This window comes from Falco rusticolus, chromosome 10 (assembly GCF_015220075.1).
Source record: "Falco rusticolus isolate bFalRus1 chromosome 10, bFalRus1.pri, whole genome shotgun sequence".
Classification (NCBI taxonomy): domain Eukaryota; kingdom Metazoa; phylum Chordata; class Aves; order Falconiformes; family Falconidae; genus Falco; species Falco rusticolus.
Genome location: NC_051196.1, coordinates 6,141,767 through 6,162,951, shown reverse-complemented (window position 1 = coordinate 6,162,951; position 21,185 = coordinate 6,141,767). Strand labels below are relative to the sequence as shown.

The following is a 21,185-nucleotide window of genomic DNA, read 5'->3' as shown; positions in this document are numbered from 1 at the left end:
ACTTGGTTCAATATTTATTTTTCACTACGGCGAGTTCTGACATTTTAACAAACCTCTGCCCAATGTGTTAGTTTTTGTTTCACTGTAAATATTTAAAAGTAATCTGCTTGTTACATATTTAAGATACGATAAGGACTGCTAAGACCTACACTGAGAACCACAGCTGTTTTAAATATTGAAAATGCAGGTAAATTTGAAGATAGAGTGGAAAGAGCCGAATCCTGTCCTCACGTGTATCCCTTAACACATACAGCACAGCTATAAATGCAAACAGAATTCAGTCTTAAGGTGGTGTTAGACTAACAAGAAATTCAGTGCAGAGCTCTCAATGTTTGTGGTGCCACTGCAGGCTCTCTAGACTGGAGTGTTCAGAGTTCCTCCAGATGGGTGAAAGAGCCTGCTTGCTTCAACATTTTCAAACAAATAGAAAACAGAGGAGTATTCAAGATGGGATTTTTTAGGTTCAGTGAAGATCGTGATTCACCATAGAAGGTGATGTCACATCAAGTTCTTCAAGAAATGTGAGCAGGCAGCAGTGCATTATAGCTTCATGTTGAAGTATGGCAAATGGTTATGCAAAGCATTAAGTAAAACAGTTAACAAAAAAGGAAGACGAAAATAAACAGGCATTCATACATAGGGCACCGTGCCCAGGAACTCTGGGCACCTATGTAAGTAAAACTAAAAATATATTATGATTAATAAAAGAAAACAGCTATTAGATACATTCCAAAGTGCTAGGCTGTAGAACAAGACATTTTGGCAAAGCTTTACTGATTGGCAGCCCATGCTACAGACCTTCCCAAGACTGCAGCAGAATGGGTGCTGCTAGTCAGGATGGAGCAATGCTAACGGGAGCTATCTGCAGATGTTTACACAGTACTTGCCCTCACAACTATATTTAACAAGAGCTATTGCACTCTTTTTTTCATGAATACTGCAATCTGAACTCTACAGAAGAAACGCCACTTCTTATGTTATTAAAGAAATACAGAAGAGGGGGGATTTTCACAAATTAACAGCTATTAACTCTTGCTTCATTTTGGAGATCAGCATGCCAATGGATAAACAAGGAAGAAGCCTGGCTACAAATGGGAATTAGAAGGACTCTCCATGATCCAAAATACACTTAGGAAGCACAGAAACACGTAGTTCAGAATTTGTTCGTGTCATCAGCTATGCACTTGGAAGTGACAGCACACGTGCAGGGCTAAAATTCAAATTATACAGGTGAATAAGACTCAGAGAGGGCTTGAGCATACTACCACTGAGGTTCACGATAAAGCCCTTCTTGGCTTTCAAGGTACCAGATCAGTCCTACATTGAAGAACTAGAGGCCTCAAAATAAACTGTGTTGGAGACCACACCTGAGGTGCTGTGACCAGTTCTGGGCTCCCCAGTACGAGACAGACACAGGCATACTGGAGAGAGCCCGGCAATGGGCCACAGGACTAACTGGAGCAGCTCTCATACAAAGAGGAGCTGAAAGAGCCATTGAGTGTTTTGCCTGGAAAAAAGCAGGCTCCAGCAGATAATATATAAATATCTGTCAGCAGGAGTAAAGAAGACAGACCGACGCTCCTCTCAGTGGTGCCCAGTGACAGGCCCAGAGGCAAAGGGCACAAATGGAAATAGAGGAAATTCCCTTGAAACATAAGAAAAACCTTTCTTGTTGTAAGGATGAGCAAATACTGAGCAGGTCATGGAGTTCCCATCCTTGGAGACACACAAAAACTGATGGGAAACAGCCCTGAGCAACCTGTTCCGGCTCTGAGTGGGGGCTGGACCAGATGATCACCAGCAGCACCTTCCCACCTTCGTGAAGCACTTCGTGATTTTCTGGCTCTATGAAACCAACAACAAAGTGAGCGCAGGAGAACATGGAGGGATTGTCTCTGAAATAAACGCAGCCAGGCTCTTTCCCATGTTGGCTGACATACTTGAAAGAAGAAAGCTACTTTTAATGATGGCATCCTCAATTTTATGATGCTGAACTGAGCACTTCTTTCTAAAAAGGAGAAATTAAAAATCCAGTTTCCTTCCTCACATTATAAAACACTCCCAAAGATTTCAAAAATTTTTAAGCTCAAATTCTTCCCATTACAAATTTCAAGGAAAATAAAAATGTCTAAAAGATACTTAAATAAAGTAGTATTTTAAATGTAAAAAAATGAACCGCTTAGTCTTTCCTAATTCTTACTTGTATTTCATAATACAAAAAAGTAACACTGATATTGCATGGATTTAGTCTCCTTAAAATAATATTGGTTTGAGGTTAATTAACGCAGCTGAAGACTAAGCTTAATAATTCTTTGTTGTTTCCACTGGAGGCAGGTTTCCCTCGTGAAAGGCCTGGCATCTTGGAGTTTCAGACTAAAACAGAGGTGAGAGTAGCTGCTCTCTCCATTAGATGAACAAGGCAGCCTGAGCATGTAGCTGCCTCATGCAGCCAGGCAGCGAATGCCTCTGTATTTCCTGTGGCAACCAAATAAAGTTGTCAAAATTATTTTTAAGTAATGATAAGGTATCTAAAGCAAATACTGTATAGAAAAATAAGGAATATATCAGCATTTAAAATGTATATGCTGCCGAGCATTTTTACTGTCATTTCTTTAAGAAAAGCAGATCTAATTAGCTGTATCTCTAAAGTGCGTACCTGGCATTTTTATTATGTATTATAACATTTTGCTTAGAGTTGACATTTTTATTCTGACAAGCACTGTCTGGAGAGCTCTCAATAAATAATACATTTACAATTTTCAGTAAATAAGCACTGGACACAAATCGTTATCCTTACTTACAGCTGCCCCTCTCTAATAGTGCTTTTACAAGTAAGGTGACTATTCAGTCTAATGCAATACTCTCAGTGCTGGAAAGATATTTTCATTCATTACCCCAGTCACAAGCACTTAAAGCACTTTTAGGCCCTGTTGCAAAACAGCAGGAATGGCGAAGCAAATAAGACCAACTAAAACTAAAGTTCATCACCAAAGAAATCTGAGGTCTTTCACCCTACAGAACTTGGAAAATACAGTGGCATATAAGATCAGCCACACAGGAGCCCTAGTTTCACTTCATATTTTTATACTCATCTTAGCGGTTTTAGGAAGGGAAGCATTGCAGTCTAGTCCCTGCTATTAACATGATGACTACAAAATGTATTTCAATTCCCATTTTAAGGCATGATCTGATCATAACTTTGTGTCACAGTACATCAGAGACCAATGAAGTCTGAATTTATTTTACTATTGCCAGGATCATGCAACTGAAGCAACTTTCCATATTTTTACAGCTATTTACTGACTTACATTTTTTGTCACAGAGCCCAAAGTCAATTGTACCCATTCATACTGAACTTGCCTGTCTTACTGCCCTAAGGTAAGAGATGGATTTTTAGATATGTTTTTTCAATAGTGCTGCAATACTAGTGATAACATATAAATAGCATAAAGATAGCAGACCTTACACCCTGCCTATACAGGAAACAAAAATGTAGAGAAGCATAATGCAGAAAATTATATAAAAAGGAAGCATGGAGACGATTTATCACACAATAAGAATTAAATTACATTGTATCCAGCAGTGGACAATGTCAGTATTCAGAGGTACGGTGGGATTAAAGGAAAAGATGAGATGACCCCTGAAGGTAAGACACTGGAAAACGTAGTCACTGGGGAGGAACTGGTTGGAACAGTCAGATGGTAGTGTTGAGAAGAATTTGGACTGTTTCAGTTTAACCTGTCCCTGTCTACAGCTCAAGTTCAGAGACAATGAGGAAAGGCTGAAAGCCCATTTGTTCTAATGAAAAAGATTTCACTCATCTCAAATATTCAGGGCTGAATAAAGACATTTCTTCAACGTGATGTAAGTACCTCAAAACGAAAGTAAACATCTACCCAAAAATACTTGAAAGAGTTATCATAGCTAGAAGGGATGTCCAGTCTTCAGAACCGAGACCTGAATTTCAGACTCTCCCCACATGAGGATTTGAGTTATCAACTCTGTTTAATAGTAAAAACAATTTTGTAGAGGTGCAGAGGTACAAAGCTCCCACAAGAAATCAACCTGTACTAGGAAATTGAACCTCCAGAAAAGTAGATGCTCAATAAAATGCCATAGATCCTACATCTAGGTAACTGCCTGATAGTAACCATGGAGTATTTTCACCTGACAACTCCTCATGTAGCTAATTCCATTCAACTTCCAGCAGATCCTGTTATGAAAAATGCTACCAGCACACTTCCCACATTATTGTTGATAATCCTAAACTGGTAAGTAAGAACTGAAAGGACGTGAAAAAAATTTAGCAAAAAAGATGGTCTCCATAATCTATGGAATTATTCATATAGAACTCATTATTCATGATAGCTGTGTCAAAGCCTGTACTGTTCCCCATTTTTGTGCCATGAACAAATTTTGGAACAAAGAAAACTGAAGGGAAACTTTCAAATGTAGTTTGAGACATACTGAAAAATGCTGAAGAATTACTATACTGTAATCCACACAGAATCTGTGAGTAATGACTAGATGCTCAAATGCTACAACACTGGCCAAGATTGTAGTGTAGACAGTCATATAATAAATGCAAAGATAAGATGGAAGAATGACAGTATACGCCGGTTTCTTAAATAAAAATTGTGAGATAGCACAATCAGAAAACAGTACTCTGAAAGACTTAAAGGATATAAGACAGGTAATAATAAAAAATTATAAATTCTCAGGTTACTGGAAGGATAAATAAAAATATGAGACAAAATATTAGTGACCAAATACAGTATGGTTACACAGGCTGGGCCTGCCTTTGCAAAAAAAAAAAAAATTACCTAAACAAATATTGCATTCTAAATATTATTAAAACGAGTTCATTAAAGTTATTTCTGCTTCAAACAAGAATGAATTTTTGCTAGAAAAATCAAATAAATCAGGTAGAAAGAAACTAGGCGGTATCTTCTTTTAGTTACCAGGAAAATAACCCTAGAAGCCACTTTCTTTGTGGTAGTGTTCCTAAAAAGTCCTAAATTAGTTAACACATTAAGATACAGGAATTCACTGTATACTTTAATAAATGAATTACTAGAAATTGTACACTCTATAAAACTTTCTTAAATAGAATAATATATTTTTCTAAAACAGCAACATAAATTGCAAGAAAAGGAGTGACCCATGTGATTTTACCAAGATCATTGGATGAAAAAAACCACACAGACAATGAGTTGGATTTAATTATATGGTAAAGTGGTAGGTAATTCAAGAAAACAGTCGTTTAGGAAGATGTGCCTCATATCTCCCCTCTGACTCGATCTGAGCCATCTATTAATTGTGTGGACTTTTGGGATTTGTGTTTTTATTTTCAAAGCATGTTTGGAGCTTAGCAGAAAAATTTCTCGGCCTAGATGCTGCCATATATGGTTTCTAACAAAAAGCAAGTAAAAGATATATTTTACTACATGTATAACTGATTCTGAATTTGCTTACCAAAAGCAATTTTTCAGAAGGGAAACACTGTGAGGGGGTTGCCTAGCAGATGTGGCAAGGTTTTTCAAAGATGATGAAAGGGTGTTGAAGAAGGGGTTTTTTTACCACAGCCAAAAGGCTTGTTTCTTGTGGCAAGAAACACCAGTTACAATTTACCAATTCCATAGGTACCACAAAAAATAGAACAGTAGTATTAATTAATTTTTAGCAATTATTTGTATAGCCCTAATATCAAATCCCCATAATATCTTTAAGGCCTTGAAACAGAACAAAATACCTGTAGCCATCAAGAAAACTGAAGAATAAAGAACAGGGGTCTATAAATGTCAGGTGCATTAGGACAACCAGGGATCATGCCCTCATCAGTGGAAAGTGTAGGTATAGAGCACACCACAAGACAGATAACTTTTAATTAAATCTCAGTAAAATTTCTGAAAAACATTGAAAAATATTCATTGACTACAGATGGTCAGTAGTTCGCTTCCAGACCTGATTCACAAAAGACAACTCCTGACATGTAATATCCTCAAAGGTTGTGCTTAAAACTATACCAGTAAACAGGTGTATATGCCTGAACTCTGTCTGTTCTCAGCTGTGGCAGGCTTAAAACAAAGAATATAAAACTGAAACTCTCCATTCATTTGACAAGATAGAGTTCTCTCAGATTCCATTTAAAAAAAAAAAATACACCTGCATAAAATTACAACCAAACTGGCATACCAGTGTCCAGTTATAAAACACAGTATCTGAAAGTTTAAGTTTCTTTACTTCCCAGTGAAGTCAACAGGAAATACGCACGGATTTGTGTGTGCAATACTTGAGTATGCTGTCTTTATGGGCATGATAAAAAAATATATAGGGGAATTGTTAATCTATTTTAAGTCAATGTAAAAGAAAACCTTCGATTATTATTAACTAATGAAGCTGGAGGGAAAAAAAAAAGCAAAACACAAAATCAGAAAAACCACCACTACTGAGTAGCGTACTAAGATTTTCCCTATTGCATATAAAATGAATAATACATGTGAATCCTTAATTTTTAATTTAGATATCTTTAGACATATTATATATCACTATGTTACATATATCCACCCATAAAAAGAGAGTACAAACAGGTGCACATGACAGAGAATAGATGGAAATTTATGAATATACTACTCTTTATATAGATATTCATTATTCCAACATGTGTACATAAAAATCTTTGATCTCTGAATGTTCAACTTTGGTCTTCAAGGAGGAAACAAGAATGGGAAGCAGTTTATAAAAAGCTGGTGCTAGAATTGTGAACTGAGCTCGGTTGAAAAATGATACTGTATACATCGCTCAGAATCAAGGTCAAAAGTGAATTAGGAATCCAGGCCCTGAGTAATGAGGGCTTAGCACTTAGCAGAAATGACATGCCCAGTTTCCAGCTCAGAAGTGCCAGCTGACCTGCCAACCTAGCATTCCAGATCCGAAAGGGGGAAATCTGCTCTCCTAGCTACAGACAAGATGTGTACTACTAATTATTGCTCGTAGAGGCTTATGACGAAGTACAGTAGGATAGTTGTCTGGAAGCCAATTCTCAGCCTAGAATTCAGGCAGCCCAGGCAATGTAAATCTGTCTCACAAAAGTAATATAAGCAATATTCAGACAGAAGGGTCTTTTACTAAAGGGGGACAGAAAAGGAAAGAAGCAGTCTGACCATACTATCTAACATAAACTCTTTGTTTGAGCTGTAAAGAGATTTAATACTTGATTGTACTGGAGGATACTTCCAAAGAAAAAAGCCAGTAAAACAATCCTTCTGCTCCTAGAAAAACTAAGATGAATATACTGAGGTTATCCAAGAGGCCCTAGAGTCTAGTGTTGTTGATTAAATTAGACACCTGTTCATTTCTGACCTCTTCTGTCTTATGAGAACACAAGTCAGCAAAGTCTTTACATACTCAAATTAACTCCAAGTATTCATAGCATTCTTTTTTCTTTCCCAGTTACAATTTCCTCATCAATTTTCTCATTTCCAAATGATTACAAATTAAGACACAGGAATGCTTTAATTTATAAAATCGGCAAATACTGGACCATGAAGTGAAAAAATGTTGTTTATCCTGTGATGTTCGTAATGTTTGTTCAAACTACAAATAATGCTTAAAACATACCTAAGGTATATTCAGTCCTGTATGAGGCATTCATGTTCCCAGTATTATACACAAGGCATGACACTGGCTGAAGCACTATTATTAAAGAGAGATTAAAACAGCTGTACATTATGCTGAAGCACTCAGTCCTTCCTTTACAAACAGACGGTCCTGGATTACAAGCAGCACTTGACCATTTAAATCACTACAACAACCAGATTTAACCAGCTGGGCCATATTCTCTTAGGCAATGCCTGTTGACCTCCCCAGTCACAGCTGCTCAGATGAAATTCTCATTAGACAACTTATTTTCAGAAGCCAAAGGACTCTGATTAAATACATGTATTTAGATACGATAAAGTCTTTCAGTACATATTTCTTTTGCAGCGTTAGGAGGTACAACAGAGACCACAAGCAGTATATACAAGCACAACAGACACCTAATATCTGAAGGTACACCACAAAGTATTTAAGTATTTGACACCAGCAACTCATATTACTCAAATTCAGATCCTATAGATGGACCAGAAAGTTACTATATAATCACATTAAAAGAGACATGTTGCTGTACTCGCATGGGGGTTAGAGCAGATGACGGGAATTCTTGAGTTCTTTATTCCACTTCTAATTCTACAATTAACTTGACATATGACCGTATGTTAGCTCAGTTCCCACAGATACGTCGATGGTCATGGAGCTCCTCACTACGGAAGATGCTAACGTGTTTTACTAATTTATTCAAAGGAGTAATGCAAGACTTCAAGCCCCACAGATTTTACACAGTAATATACAATAGAAATATAACTTTTCCCCATTACATTCATTAAAGCAATTATATTATACTATCTATTTGCTTAAAAAAAATAAAAATCAGCAGGTGGTTTTCAATTTGGGCAAACAATTTTGTGATAGGTCAGGACTTACTACACAAAGGGCTCCTCAATGGCATTGGCAGCACACCATTTTAAGAAAAAAACTGCATAGAAACCTATTTTAAAGGATAGATGTTGAAGAGCATCATGTATAGCACATGTCCAATTAGGTTATTAAGTTTTTTAAAAGAGACTATGAGATGCAAAACATTTTCCTAATCTCACACCTCATTTCTCCAACTGACTCTGCACTGGATCAGTTGCAGCACCCAGAGTCACAACAAAGATCCAAGTCTTAAAATAGTAATTATTTTTAAAACATTATTTTATTTGGATTAAATATGGAGAGTTTACTTCTTTTTCATTCAGAGAAACCTCTGAATACTGAAATAGGCACTCAAAACTGTCATGAGAATGTTGGTATTCCTAGTCTACACATAAGTTTAAAATCAATGAACTTTCTAAGTCTAACATCCTGAAGAGTTTCCAGTCTTTCTATTAATATTTTTCAGCGGTAGCTTATATGGTACCAGTTGGATGTTCATTAATTATTTTCTGTAAAATGGAGATAATCTTTTTTTCTACAAAAAATGCTGGATGAATTGAAAAGAACTTAACATGAAGACACAGTCAATTACCTTTGAACTTAGAGGCAGACTTTAGACTAGTTTTCCAGTATAATGTGGTCCATAAAAGGCAAGATTATTTTATAGATCAGAAATTACTTTTATTTCACAGCTGGTGAGAACATACAGCACAGAAGGCTCACTCGGTGAGAGGGATCTCTCTGCTGTGCTCATACCTCTCTACTGTATATTAACCCAGAGGAAGTGCAGAAAATTCTTGAGAATTCATACAAAAATAAGCTATGAAATGTTTAAATCCTTACATTAAGATACTATGTTTAAACTTTTTGATGCACGTTTTTATTAGGACACCATTCAGTATACTCCTGGAAAAGTCTTAGCTGTGGTGTCACTATAATCAACAGCAACTTGTATACTCCTGCAGCAAAATATGAGCCAAGACCTTTGATTAGAATGGAGTGTCGAACGACTGTTCCTGACTGTAAAAAACAACTTTGCCAAAGTAACATTTAAAATAGTTTTTCTAGTCTAACCACCAAATCTAAGAAAGCAATTTTTAAAAGAGTGATCTTTACAGCTGAAAACAGACAGATGGTAGTAAAGAATCTGGGACATTCTCTCTTTAGAGATGTTTCGCCAGCTTCAGAAAGGACACCTATAGAACACATTTATCTATGTGCTAGCATTTAACAATTATGCCAAGAAATTTGAAAGCCTACTTCCAGCCCTACATAATTTTATCCTATATTTAAACATATTATTGTATCAGCATCAATTTTAATTCAAATCTACATTGTTACACGGAGCCAAGGGATCTTAAAGTACACTGTTTGAAGTGCACTGGGACAGTACCCTGAAATTGAGGAGGTAAAATCATTCTGAACTCATGCATATTTCAAAGAAAAAAGGGATCACAAAGTTATACCGCCTTATGGTTCTACTGCTTTACAAAGATTCTTCCTGGGTTACTTGTAATGCCACAAATGACACTGGTAAAATAACTACCAGAACCCAACCGATGCCTCCAGACCTGTTTAGTTTATTTCAGAGCCCCCTGCTCTCACACCCTCCCTGGTTCAGGCTCCTGGATGAGCTCACAGAGTAGAAGGCACCATTGCAGAAGCAACCAAGACTTCATTCAACTTGACGTGGGGAGAGATTCGCACTGTGGACCCTGACCACGTGCACACGTATACTGATAAGCTCACTCGCCATATGTGTTTAGTTCCTTTCAAGGCCCAAAACTTAGCAAAGTTGATGAAAATATCTCAATAAGGTCTGAACACATAAACTGCCTTAAAGCTCAAAGATTTGTCCTCATTTTTATCTCTGCTAACACTTGCAAAGATATCTGAGCAGATTGTAAAGAAATTTTATTTTTTCAGCCACAATTCTAGATATATAGGTCAGAACTAGGTACTCTTTGCACTTAAAACTGTTTCACATTCTCCTCACTGCAGATGCTGGGTCATTAAGGTGGTGAAAGATGAGAATTTCCAAGGCGAAACAAACCAGCTCATGTTTTATTCATTCCTATTGTTTAAAATAAACATTTATCTTTTAAAAGAAAAAGAACAAGTACCACTGAAGAATATTTCTCATTCTATAACCAGTTAAGAATTCAGCCTAACCTTTCAAATAAGAGTTGAGTTTTCACCTAAACCGATATTCTTGCTTTGACTCACAGACAACCAAAACAATTCAGAAAGTTTTAAAAAACTGGCATATTTGCCTAAAATCCCTAATGGATCTCAAACTACCATTGCCATGGTAACCTGTGAATAACTTTATCCTAGCCTTTGCCAATTATGCAGTTTTCTGGCTCTTGATACCAAACACATTTTTTATGCCATAAAAATTGTAGGGTTTGGGGGTGGGGAAACCATTGGTCTTATCCAACACATACCCTCTTGTTCGGTCCTGGTCATTTCTTCTAGTTTCTTCTGTTTCAGTGTGTCCACCACATCTGCAAGGCTCCCTTTGCGGCGTTCTGGCGTTCCAAAATTAACACTGGTCATTAGCTCACTGCGGTCACGACCTCCTTCGTCGGGCTTGTTTGGTGAGGTAGAGGTATTTCGGAAGGAATATAGGGAACATAACTTATTACTCTCTGACTCCTGCAAAGAAACAATACAATGTGAAAACATAGGCTATTCTCTTACATCAGAAGTGTGTTACACAAACAGGTAAAAGTTGAAAGCATTATTTCTTAGCCTGTAATACTAATGAGCCTACATGTATCCCGCCAGTTTCTAAAATGAGCATTATGATTTTGGTTTCAGTGCTTGACAGAGGCTCTTTTTTTGCTTAAGATCAGCCCTCTCCGTGCTTCTGTTAATCATACTTAATGCCTGAGATACTCCTCATCACACATTTTCCTTGTCAGACACAAGCCACTTCAACACTTTTTTCAATGAATGTGTTAAGCTTTTACAGTTTTCTTTAGTTCCTTAAGTAAGGGCAATACATGTAGCACTAAGAGAGAAAATACAGGCAAGGACAAATTATTCTCTGATAGACCCTCAGTTAATGGAAGACAACATAACTTTAAAAGCTAGAAAAAGTTAGGCCAGTAATGACTGAGGAGCAAGGAATCTTCTTCACAGTTAAACAAATCTTACGGTATGTGTCTACCCACGCTCATGCACTGCTCTTGAAATTAAACCCTTTTCTTAAAGAATGAAGATTATAATGCTGCTGATACAGGAAAGGAAATGTTACTTTCCAGGCTGACATAGATGAGAATGTGCAAGGAAATGCATTTATGGCAGAACAAGTAATGTATGCTGATCCATAGGTATTGAGACTACAAGGATCAGAGAAGGTGTTATACAGTCAAAAACAGAGAAAGAGAAGTAAAAAGGGTTCTTCTCCCTTGTCAATAAATAACACATAATATTTGAGCAGTAAGCTAAAAAAATAAAAACCAAAGGCATCAAAAAACAACAAGCCATGCCTGTTCTCCTCAGTTCTGTGATATCACCCAACAGTCAAGCCCTCTGTGGATTTCTCTGGCTCAGACTTCTCATTCTCCCCACCATAGATGCAACATTTGCTGCATCTCTGCTTTCAGTCTTTCAGGTAAAGAGAACACAAATCCTTCAGTTTGCCCTCAAAAACTCAACAATGGGAATTTCTTGCACACTTCCCTTTCCAAAATTATTATTCTATTTTAATTTCTAATAGTGCCAGGCTAGGAATGCTAAACATCATGGCTAAAAAATAGAGGGGTTTTGCTTATGGTATGCCTAGAAATGGCAGTGTGTATATTTGATGCCATAAAACAGATTTTCTTTAAAATTAAAGAGTAATAGTAATAGCAGCAATATATTTAAGAATTCAGAGATTAATTTATAGTTCTATCAAAAATCATGCTCTCAATGCATAGCGTTCCCCACAAACCATAATAGTTCAACTACTCTATGAGCTGAAAACACACAGCTACAGAGCACTAAAGAAAATTGTGTCCCGGGTGAACCAAGGTCTGAAGAAAGATGCACTAGAAATCATCAACCATCGGCAACATCAGTCATAAATGTTTGTTTCAGCCTTGAATGGATTAAGAAGTAGCTGTGCAATGTAACAGAAGGAGTAACACCAACAATGAGTAACTGTGGTAACAGAGGGCTGTGGACTGCATAGAAGGTGGTGGTGACAAATTGTCACCCAGCACAGCAGTATACGATCAGCACAACCCCATCATTGCCACTGGAGGAGGAGGCAGCATTTGCTAGTGATGTTGAAAACATATTTATTCACTAAGATAGGAAACGAAGAAGACGCTATCACATCCCAGCCCTAGCAGCACCCCTGTCAACACAGTAGGAGTTACGGGCGTTTTTGTAAGAGGAGACAGAAAGAGAGGTGGCATGGGGGAAAAAAAAACCTTTGCCTTCATTTTTTCATTTATCAAACATTAAAAAAATTTTCATTCCATCCATTTGTACTCATTAAAGAATCAAACATCACAAAGGACAACAATATCTTACACAGAACAGGTACAGAACTGAACTTATTTAGTTACCTTTAGGAAAGGATCACTCTCTTATCTTCCATTGTTTCTGAAAACTACTTTGCATTTTTCTTAAAATTTGGTCTAAGTTACAATGGAGATGAAAAAAGCATCTTCTGATATTTCTCAAATTTAAAACTTAAATTTCTATAATACTTTGCTTCAATGAAGAATTAATACTATATAACAATGGCATTTTTACCTTTGAAGACTACAGTATAAGAGCAACATAGTAATTTTAAAGGAGTTTGTTCTCAAGAAAGCAACATCTTCTTAGAGTAGATGAAGCATATCCCTCAGGCTCAATACAGGGTTTTTCACGCTCTCAGAAAGGCACACTAAATCTATTGTTTAGGCTGGAAATGAGAAGATAACATAATCTGTGAAGCAAGTAGAAATGACTGAATGGCCTTCCTCCTGATACCCTGTCTCCACCCTCATCTGGACACACACGTGGTCCAGCACAACGTTCCTTTGCTGCACATCCACACTTCTTTTCCTTGCCTAAAACACTGCAGCTTCCACAGGGAAGATAAGACAAGTTTAAACTCCATGCAAATGACGCATGTTTATGGATAAAGGCAGAACGACAGCCTTTGCGAGAATGAGCGTCTGTCCAACTAATTGTGTCTTATATTGTCAGTTTTATGGGGAATTAAAATGTAGAATAAAAAGAAAAGAATAAAAGGTATCTCTAATATTTTTGGTTCTGTCTGGCCCTACAGCTATAGCATTGGGGTTACTAAATGCCTAATGTACCTGCAGTGTATTATCTGAATTGGCACTCTAAGAAACCCAGCAAGGATGACTTTCTGAGGCCCATCTTTTTCTGGAATCAGAAATGGTTAAAAAGAGTGGCTGAGGATTCAGAAGAACTGCACAAACTGAAAGGCATTCAAAGGATTAAATGGGCAAACGGAGCAACAGTAGACCAGTCCAGTGTAAATACCTTATCTAATAATAGCAGAACTCAGCTAGAAAAATCTAAATCAGCTGCATGTACATTTATCTGCAAGAAACAAACCCAATTCCCATTCTATGATTCTAGATAAATTTGTGAATAATCTACAAATAAAATGCAGCCAAAATGAAACTTTAAAAAGGCTTCAGAAGAAATTTTATAGCTACACAGTCAGAATATACATTTTTACTCCTATGTATCTACTGTTGGCAGCTTTCTTTTTTATTCCAGCCATATGAACAGGTTATATTGACCTCGCATTCACAGCAAACCAGACAGATAAAAAAGCAGTGGGGCAAGGGAAGCATTTCTGTTCTATTTTTCTCTAGAAAGGTGACTCAACTGTATTCGAAGGGAAGTTATTACTGCAGTGTTCAGTTCGTTGCAAATCGAAAAAAGGTTGCAGCATACTTACGAAGGATTTTAATTTGCTTGGTGGACCTTACAATCTTTTGCAAACCAACAGATCACATTTATGTCCTAGCACCTCACCCACTGCATGACCACAAGTGCAACTATCACACACATCTGATGCAGTCCTGACTATCAAAAATTAATCTGCACTGACATTCATAAGCAGCATGCAGCTACCCTCCTAATGTAACTGGAAATATGGCCTCATGCCTCAGATTTCCTCTGAAAAGAGCCTGGGGGATCACGTGCGTTGTCTGAGAGAAGAGGCATATCATCCCCACAAGTTTGTTGGTCCTCTTGCTTTAATGCATAAGGTACTCTCACTAGAAAATCTGAAGTCCGGAATGGAAAGGACCCCCATGCTTCTTATGACAGAACAAGAAAATAAATTCATTGTTAGGAAAGGAGAAGCTGGTCCTTTTGAATATGGGAGGATTCAATAATAAAAGAGATCATATCCTAGAGAAGCTTTACGCAGCCACCTTTTAAAGAATAAGGAAGCCCCAGTTCATTTGACCTGAAGAGAAGAAGGAAAGGATGCTGTTAAAGGTTATTTTTCATGCTTTTTCCAAGAGCATGGAAGAAAACGCAAAGACAAGTGCCTAGCCAGGACCAATTCAAATATTTTTCCTTTGCAAAATCCAGCTGAGTAATCTGTCGGCACTGATGAAAATTCTCCATGTAAGCCAACTTTTCTCAGCAAAACTGATAACAAGAAAATAGGCAACAGAATATGACTGATATGAACGTCCGCATAATGTATTTGGACACAGCCTGGTGTCCAGATCCATCCAGTAGCTACATAATTCACTAGTAACTGATACATCCATGAATTCTAGGTTAAAAAATCATGAAATTCTGTAAAATGGCATTTTATGTCTAAACTTGAAATAATACCTTCAACACATGACAGTCCCTTTGAAAGGTGCATTTTTCAAGGTATGCTATTCTTACTGATTTCAGTGATTTCCACTGGGGGCGGGGGGAGGGAATATCTTATGATAAGATAAATAGCAAACTCTAGTCCATGGAAAAAAGACTTAACACAGAGCATGCTTCTTCATCCAACATTGACGAAATTCAATCACAGTGAACCCTACACATTTTTAATCTTGACTACATTCAGATTAATTCAATTTCCAGTCAAGAAATAGAACAATATTGACACATTAATAAAGTGTCAATATCAAAAGATTATGTCAATCCGAAGCACATTTTGCCTCTAATAAGAACAGAGTGCTTAGAAAAGAAGAAATTTAAGAAAAAGCGATGTGTGTAAAATTTTTATTTCAGTCCTAACAGAAAGTGTTAGGTAAAAGCATTGCTTACTAAAGATAATATAGCAAAGTGGGTTTCTTCTCAGTCTGATCCAAAATGACATCTGGTGCAGATTGCTCAGGATCCCATCGTACCGTTGCTAGACTTATGAAACTACCTTCCCACCCACACACTAATACTGGATAACTGTAGGACAACTGCTTATGCCCATACCAGAATAGGCGAGGGTCTTACTGCCCAGGGACTTTTGCCCACCACAATGTGGTGTTTCCAGACTAGCCCTTAATAACTGGCAAACAATAAAATCTGAAGACAGCTTCTTACAGAGATTTAGGCATGAATCTGACTGCTTAAGGAATAACACTTATGATGATCTTACATCTTAAGCTTTCTTCTTTGCCTTACTCAGTCAGATGTAAAAGTGTTTTATGTTGAAGAGGTATGTATTTGCAGAGATGACTGAACCAGAAAATCTTACTACTCAGCAGCTGAAGACAGAAACTCAGTCTGGACCACTATTCCAGCTGCTTACTATTCAGCAGGGACAAAACTATTTTTGAAATGTTGGTTTTTAACGCCATGGTAAATAAAGGTCATTTTTCCTGTATACATTTCCTCACCAGCCCATTAGCACAGACAAATATTTATTACAGATCACTCAACCCATTGTGCTTAGTGTTTAGACAAAATGTCCCTATTATAACAGATTAAACACCTACAAAGAGTCATTAAAATATAAGGATTAGGTTTCAAAGTGGAGAAAACAAAGAAAAGTAAATAAATGCACAAAAGACAGAAACCCAGAAATTAGCAAGGCATGAATACTAAAATACTATGCGGGGTTTACTCAGGGATAGGTAGCCCATGCATGAAATCATACTTTTACTTACCCCTAAAACATCTACCTATCCCCCTTATCATATGCCAGTGAGAAAACATTAAGATTTCCAGTGCAATATGGTAAGAGCTTTCCTAGGTCTTCCCTTGGCCTTTTTTCGTGTTAGAGGGGCAGTGTACTTCTCTAACCAATCCCAAGTTTGCTGTGAATATATGTGGTCCAGCAACAGTGTCCTTTGGTCTCATCAGCTTTTCAGGCTGCCTGGTGTAAACAATAAGTGGCCTGTTGGCCATTCCTTTTAGAGCTTCTGTGAATGGCTGAAGTCTAGTTTTGCTAACAACAGAAACAATTCTGAGTAATTACAAACAACGGCTTGGTATAAAGAAAGACAGGGACTCTTTGTGACTACATATATGGGATATTCTTCACACTCCATAATAATTCCTGTAAAACTGTTACATTAATACGTAGAGATATTTCAGCATGCCTCTTACTCTGAGAAAATAATTTTTTACCATCTACGTTCACTACATTTCACAAGTTACATTGGCAAAGTTCTTCAAAAAGAGAGCTGCTTAGTTTCTGTGCAAAGGAAGGGAAATGCTTATACTTTCATAGATGTCTCTGTTGAAAAGGGATTGAACAAATAATCGTAATTTTCCTGTTAGTGTAAAAATACATTTTTTCTTGTGTATTTAGAGTCTAACAGTTTAAATAGTTCACTTTCCCATCAGTGGTCCCACTGGTTTTAGCAGGACAGATGGGGGAGTACTGCTGTAAGTGATGTAAATAAGGGTATTGAAAGCTGACCCAGTATTTTTCAGATTGGGAAGATAACGTTTATAGCAATAGCTGCAACCCGAATCATAAGCCGACTTGTGTCACCTTCTATGAAGACCTTTCACTTCAAAAATAGAACAAACACACATAAAATGGCAGCTCTATCGATGAAAGATCGTAGGCTAAAACCAAGATTCAATATTCCTGCTCCTTCTCCTAATGGCCAAAGTACAGAATAAGGTGGCTGGGAAGTAACGTATCAGTTTGGGGACTCCACAATCATGAGTGGAGATCTGGCTTCAGACAGATCTCTCTTTGGGATCCTCCTAAGGGTTAAGGACAGACCAACAGCCTGGTGAACTGAATTCTGTGGTCAGGAGCCTTAGAAGGGGGAAGCGCATGAGGCTGAGGATTTTAATAAAGGGACATGAGACAAAGAGATATCCCGTTATGGTGGTATCTAAGTTTCATGCAGGGAGGAGAGATTCTGTCTCAAAGAGAGACGGTCCCTGAAGATGAGAAAAGAGGAAAACTTGGGAACTGAAACTCTGGGCTGTAAAAATCAGGGTGACTGTGTTAGTTAGCAATCAAAAAATAACTACCATCAACTCTGATTGAAAGTTGACAACTGCAACCCTATTCAATAGCCAGCAAGAAAACTGTTCCTGTAAGTTCAACTAAACCACAGGATGAATGGCCAAGAAGTAGAAAGCAAATATTACTAACATAAAATGTGTTAGCTGAATTGCTTATTTCCATGTGGATGAGGCTTTTCTGTTATAAAAGGATATTTATCTGTCTCTGCATTGAATGGGACACATGTAAACACCCCAGGAAAGTTGGATATCCAGAGTGATTTTGATTCCAAGTACTAGAGGCATGCTGGCACTTGGAACTAGTCTGGAGTTAACATATAATGAAAGCAAATGTTTACAAAATCATTTCCAATCACTACATTAAATAAGGTTTCCCATTTTGAGGAATTTAATTAAATAGAATTAAGAGAAATTAAAAATCTAAATGATCATTTCCAATTCTCATCCGATTAAAAAAACACAAAAGTTTTATTAAGAAAGATTTATTTAAATCCAAGGCTTAAGAATGACTGCTATGAGCTATTGAGAGGACATAATTTGTAAAGTCTCAGCAAATTATGCTAGTGGGAGGGCAAATGGCAAGTAATGGAATAAAACCTCAAGTCTTTAACTCAGCGTTTGCTCTGGTAAAACTTACACTGATTTCACTGCCAAAGTATAGACTGACTACAATCTGTAAAAGCCTTGTATTCCATTTTCACACGCATCTAAAAACGTCTAGAAACAATACAAGAGTAAGCATAAGCTCTAAGGCAAGAAACAATATGTTAAAACAAGAAAAAAAAGAGGAAGATAACTTTAGTTTAGATCAGAGGTTTAAAAATGAGATGACGTAACAGTCAGGCATACATGACACGAAAAGGCCACTGCAGGAATAGATACCTGTTTGGAAGTAATAGGCAGGGACTTTTTGATTGATGTAAAATATGACAACTTAATTGCAGCAGTCCCTTCATACTCAGTTGTTGGAGCAAACTAAATGAAGCCAGGTACACCAGCTTTTGGGTAGAGAGATTTCAGAAGTTTACAATTTTTCAGCTACGTGATTTAAACCCTTCGCTTTACAGACGAGCAAATCTGTGAAAAATGTTGACAGCCATTTTGCTCCATTCCAGAACAGAAAATCACCTCAAAATTATTAAATACAATGCACAACCATTTCTGTATGGCAATCAACTCACCCACAAATGACATGCATACACTCATGTGTGCTTTTGCAAGAGTCAGATGCTAAGGATTTCCTTAACCGTCCAAATACCATATGTCCTAACTTATGGTGTTTAGGTTTGGTAGTAAATCACCACATTGAGACTTTATGCCCTAGACTTTGGTTAAATGCTTATTAAGGAAAAAGTGATGCACAACCGTTTCCAGTATGAGTATTTAGACCTATATTTTCATCTAAACTGAAACTGAAGATGCACTGTGATCAGTCCCAGCTGATTAGCACTGTTTACCTTTTGGGTAAATAAAGACACATATTTTGTGAGGTATGCTTGTCAGAATCTGCCAAATAAAACAAGGATTGTGTGGCTTGGATATTTCAGATAACTTTGTATATATCCAGCTTCCCCCTATTAGGTCGTCTTAGTTGTCTGACTTATAACTAGATCTATTGTAAATATCAAAATAAAATTTGTATTTACGTTTTCAGCAATATCAAATGCACATGGAAATCCTTCACTGCATGTAGTTACATGACATATATTACATGCTTTATGTTTCCCTTTTAGCATTTGCAGATGAACACATGCAGGAAGCCAGCCTGCTGCATAGAGTACTTGTATTTCTTTAAGGTAAACACTGATGAAACATTTGGAAGACTGAAATAAAAATAAGACATTTATGAGACATAAAGGTATCACATAAAACTGTTGTGAATTACAATAACATTGGCTGAATCCCAGAACAGATAATCCTTATAAACATGCAGGAATGTTGTAAACTGTATGTGAAAATCAGCGATACAGTACATTAGGAGATTCATATTACACTTGGTGCTGTGTCTCAGTCCCTGGATTTTTCATGGCCTCAAAGATTAAAATAAATACATGTAGTATCTTTCCTTCCTCCACGAAGACATTTTATGTACACAGTTTTATTATGCTGAACAAAGATACCAAAGTGTGTTTTTTCTTGAGCTGTCAAAGTACAAAAGAAATGCAAAAAGTCCTTGCACAGATGTAGTAAAGTGCTGGATTTTATCTTTTGGCAGGTGCTCAATATGCAGCCCACATAATCACATGTTAATGACTGGAGTGTGTTAATCAGCATGCATACCTGATTCCTTCTTGCCCAAGGAAAAAAAAATAAATTAACAATTTAGAGTGTGTTAATGCTTCTACTTTTGAAAAAATTCATGTCAATATACAGAAGTGAATTAAAAACTTTTTAGAAATTGCTTTATAAAAAAATTGGACATGTTACAATATGAGGAAGGACTAAAATAACTACAGGTTTAGCTGAACATAACCTACAACTCTTTCGTGAAAAATTCAGGTGATGATTAAGTCTATTTAAACACAGTTCACCCTAGAAGACAGGGAAAGGTTTAAAACAGACTGTGAGTTTTGAAAAAAAATTGTACAGTGTCAAAATGAAAATAACACAAATATAAGAGACATAACAAAAAGAACAATTATTTGATTCTTCTTCAAATAAAGTCAATTTTGTATTTCACCACTCCCATTAAGCACATTATCCTGCACATTTTTAGGGAACTGTTTTATTATTTTTAATATGAAATGTAAACATCTTTTTATGGTGAAGCTAGTAAAACTAACTCCTTAATGTTTCAAACCTTTAGACGTGTTCTGAACATTACAGTTGTTGGTAGTCCTAATAAAGTCAAGCTAAGCGCATACCTGAATGCTTTTCAAATCACAACACTCTTGAAAAAAAATTATTTTAATCATCTTTTCTGCAATATATTTCTCATAGAAGTCTATTTTATGGAAAAATAAAATATCATATCATCTGCTTTTTCACACCCTTCAGTTTCAGCCAAAACTTCATACCCGTGCAATTACATATGAAGGTATTTATCTCCTTAGTTAGATAAAAATTCTGATGCACTACCTGGCATGCAGAAATAATATCACAAGCACAGCAGAACTGCTTTCTATCATCACAAAATTCATATTTTTACATATAAATAAACAGCAATTTAGCAGATACAGAACTGCCAGAGTTTGGGGCATTTATATTTGATGCATTCTATATGCTTGTATCCAGCCTGTAAAGGAACT

At 36.8% G+C, this 21,185-nt stretch overlaps 1 protein-coding gene across 9 annotated transcripts in view; it reads right to left on the bottom strand.

Moving 5' to 3' along the window:
* Positions 1-21,185, bottom strand: part of SOX6 (SRY-box transcription factor 6) — a 372,748-nt gene that overhangs the window by 204,693 nt on the left and 146,870 nt on the right. For all 9 annotated transcript variants that reach the window (XM_037401650.1, XM_037401652.1, XM_037401645.1 and 6 more), the window contains one exon: positions 10,965-11,175. In XM_037401650.1, the coding sequence (XP_037257547.1) occupies positions 10,965-11,175 (211 nt within the window). The remainder of the gene's footprint in view (positions 1-10,964; positions 11,176-21,185) is intronic.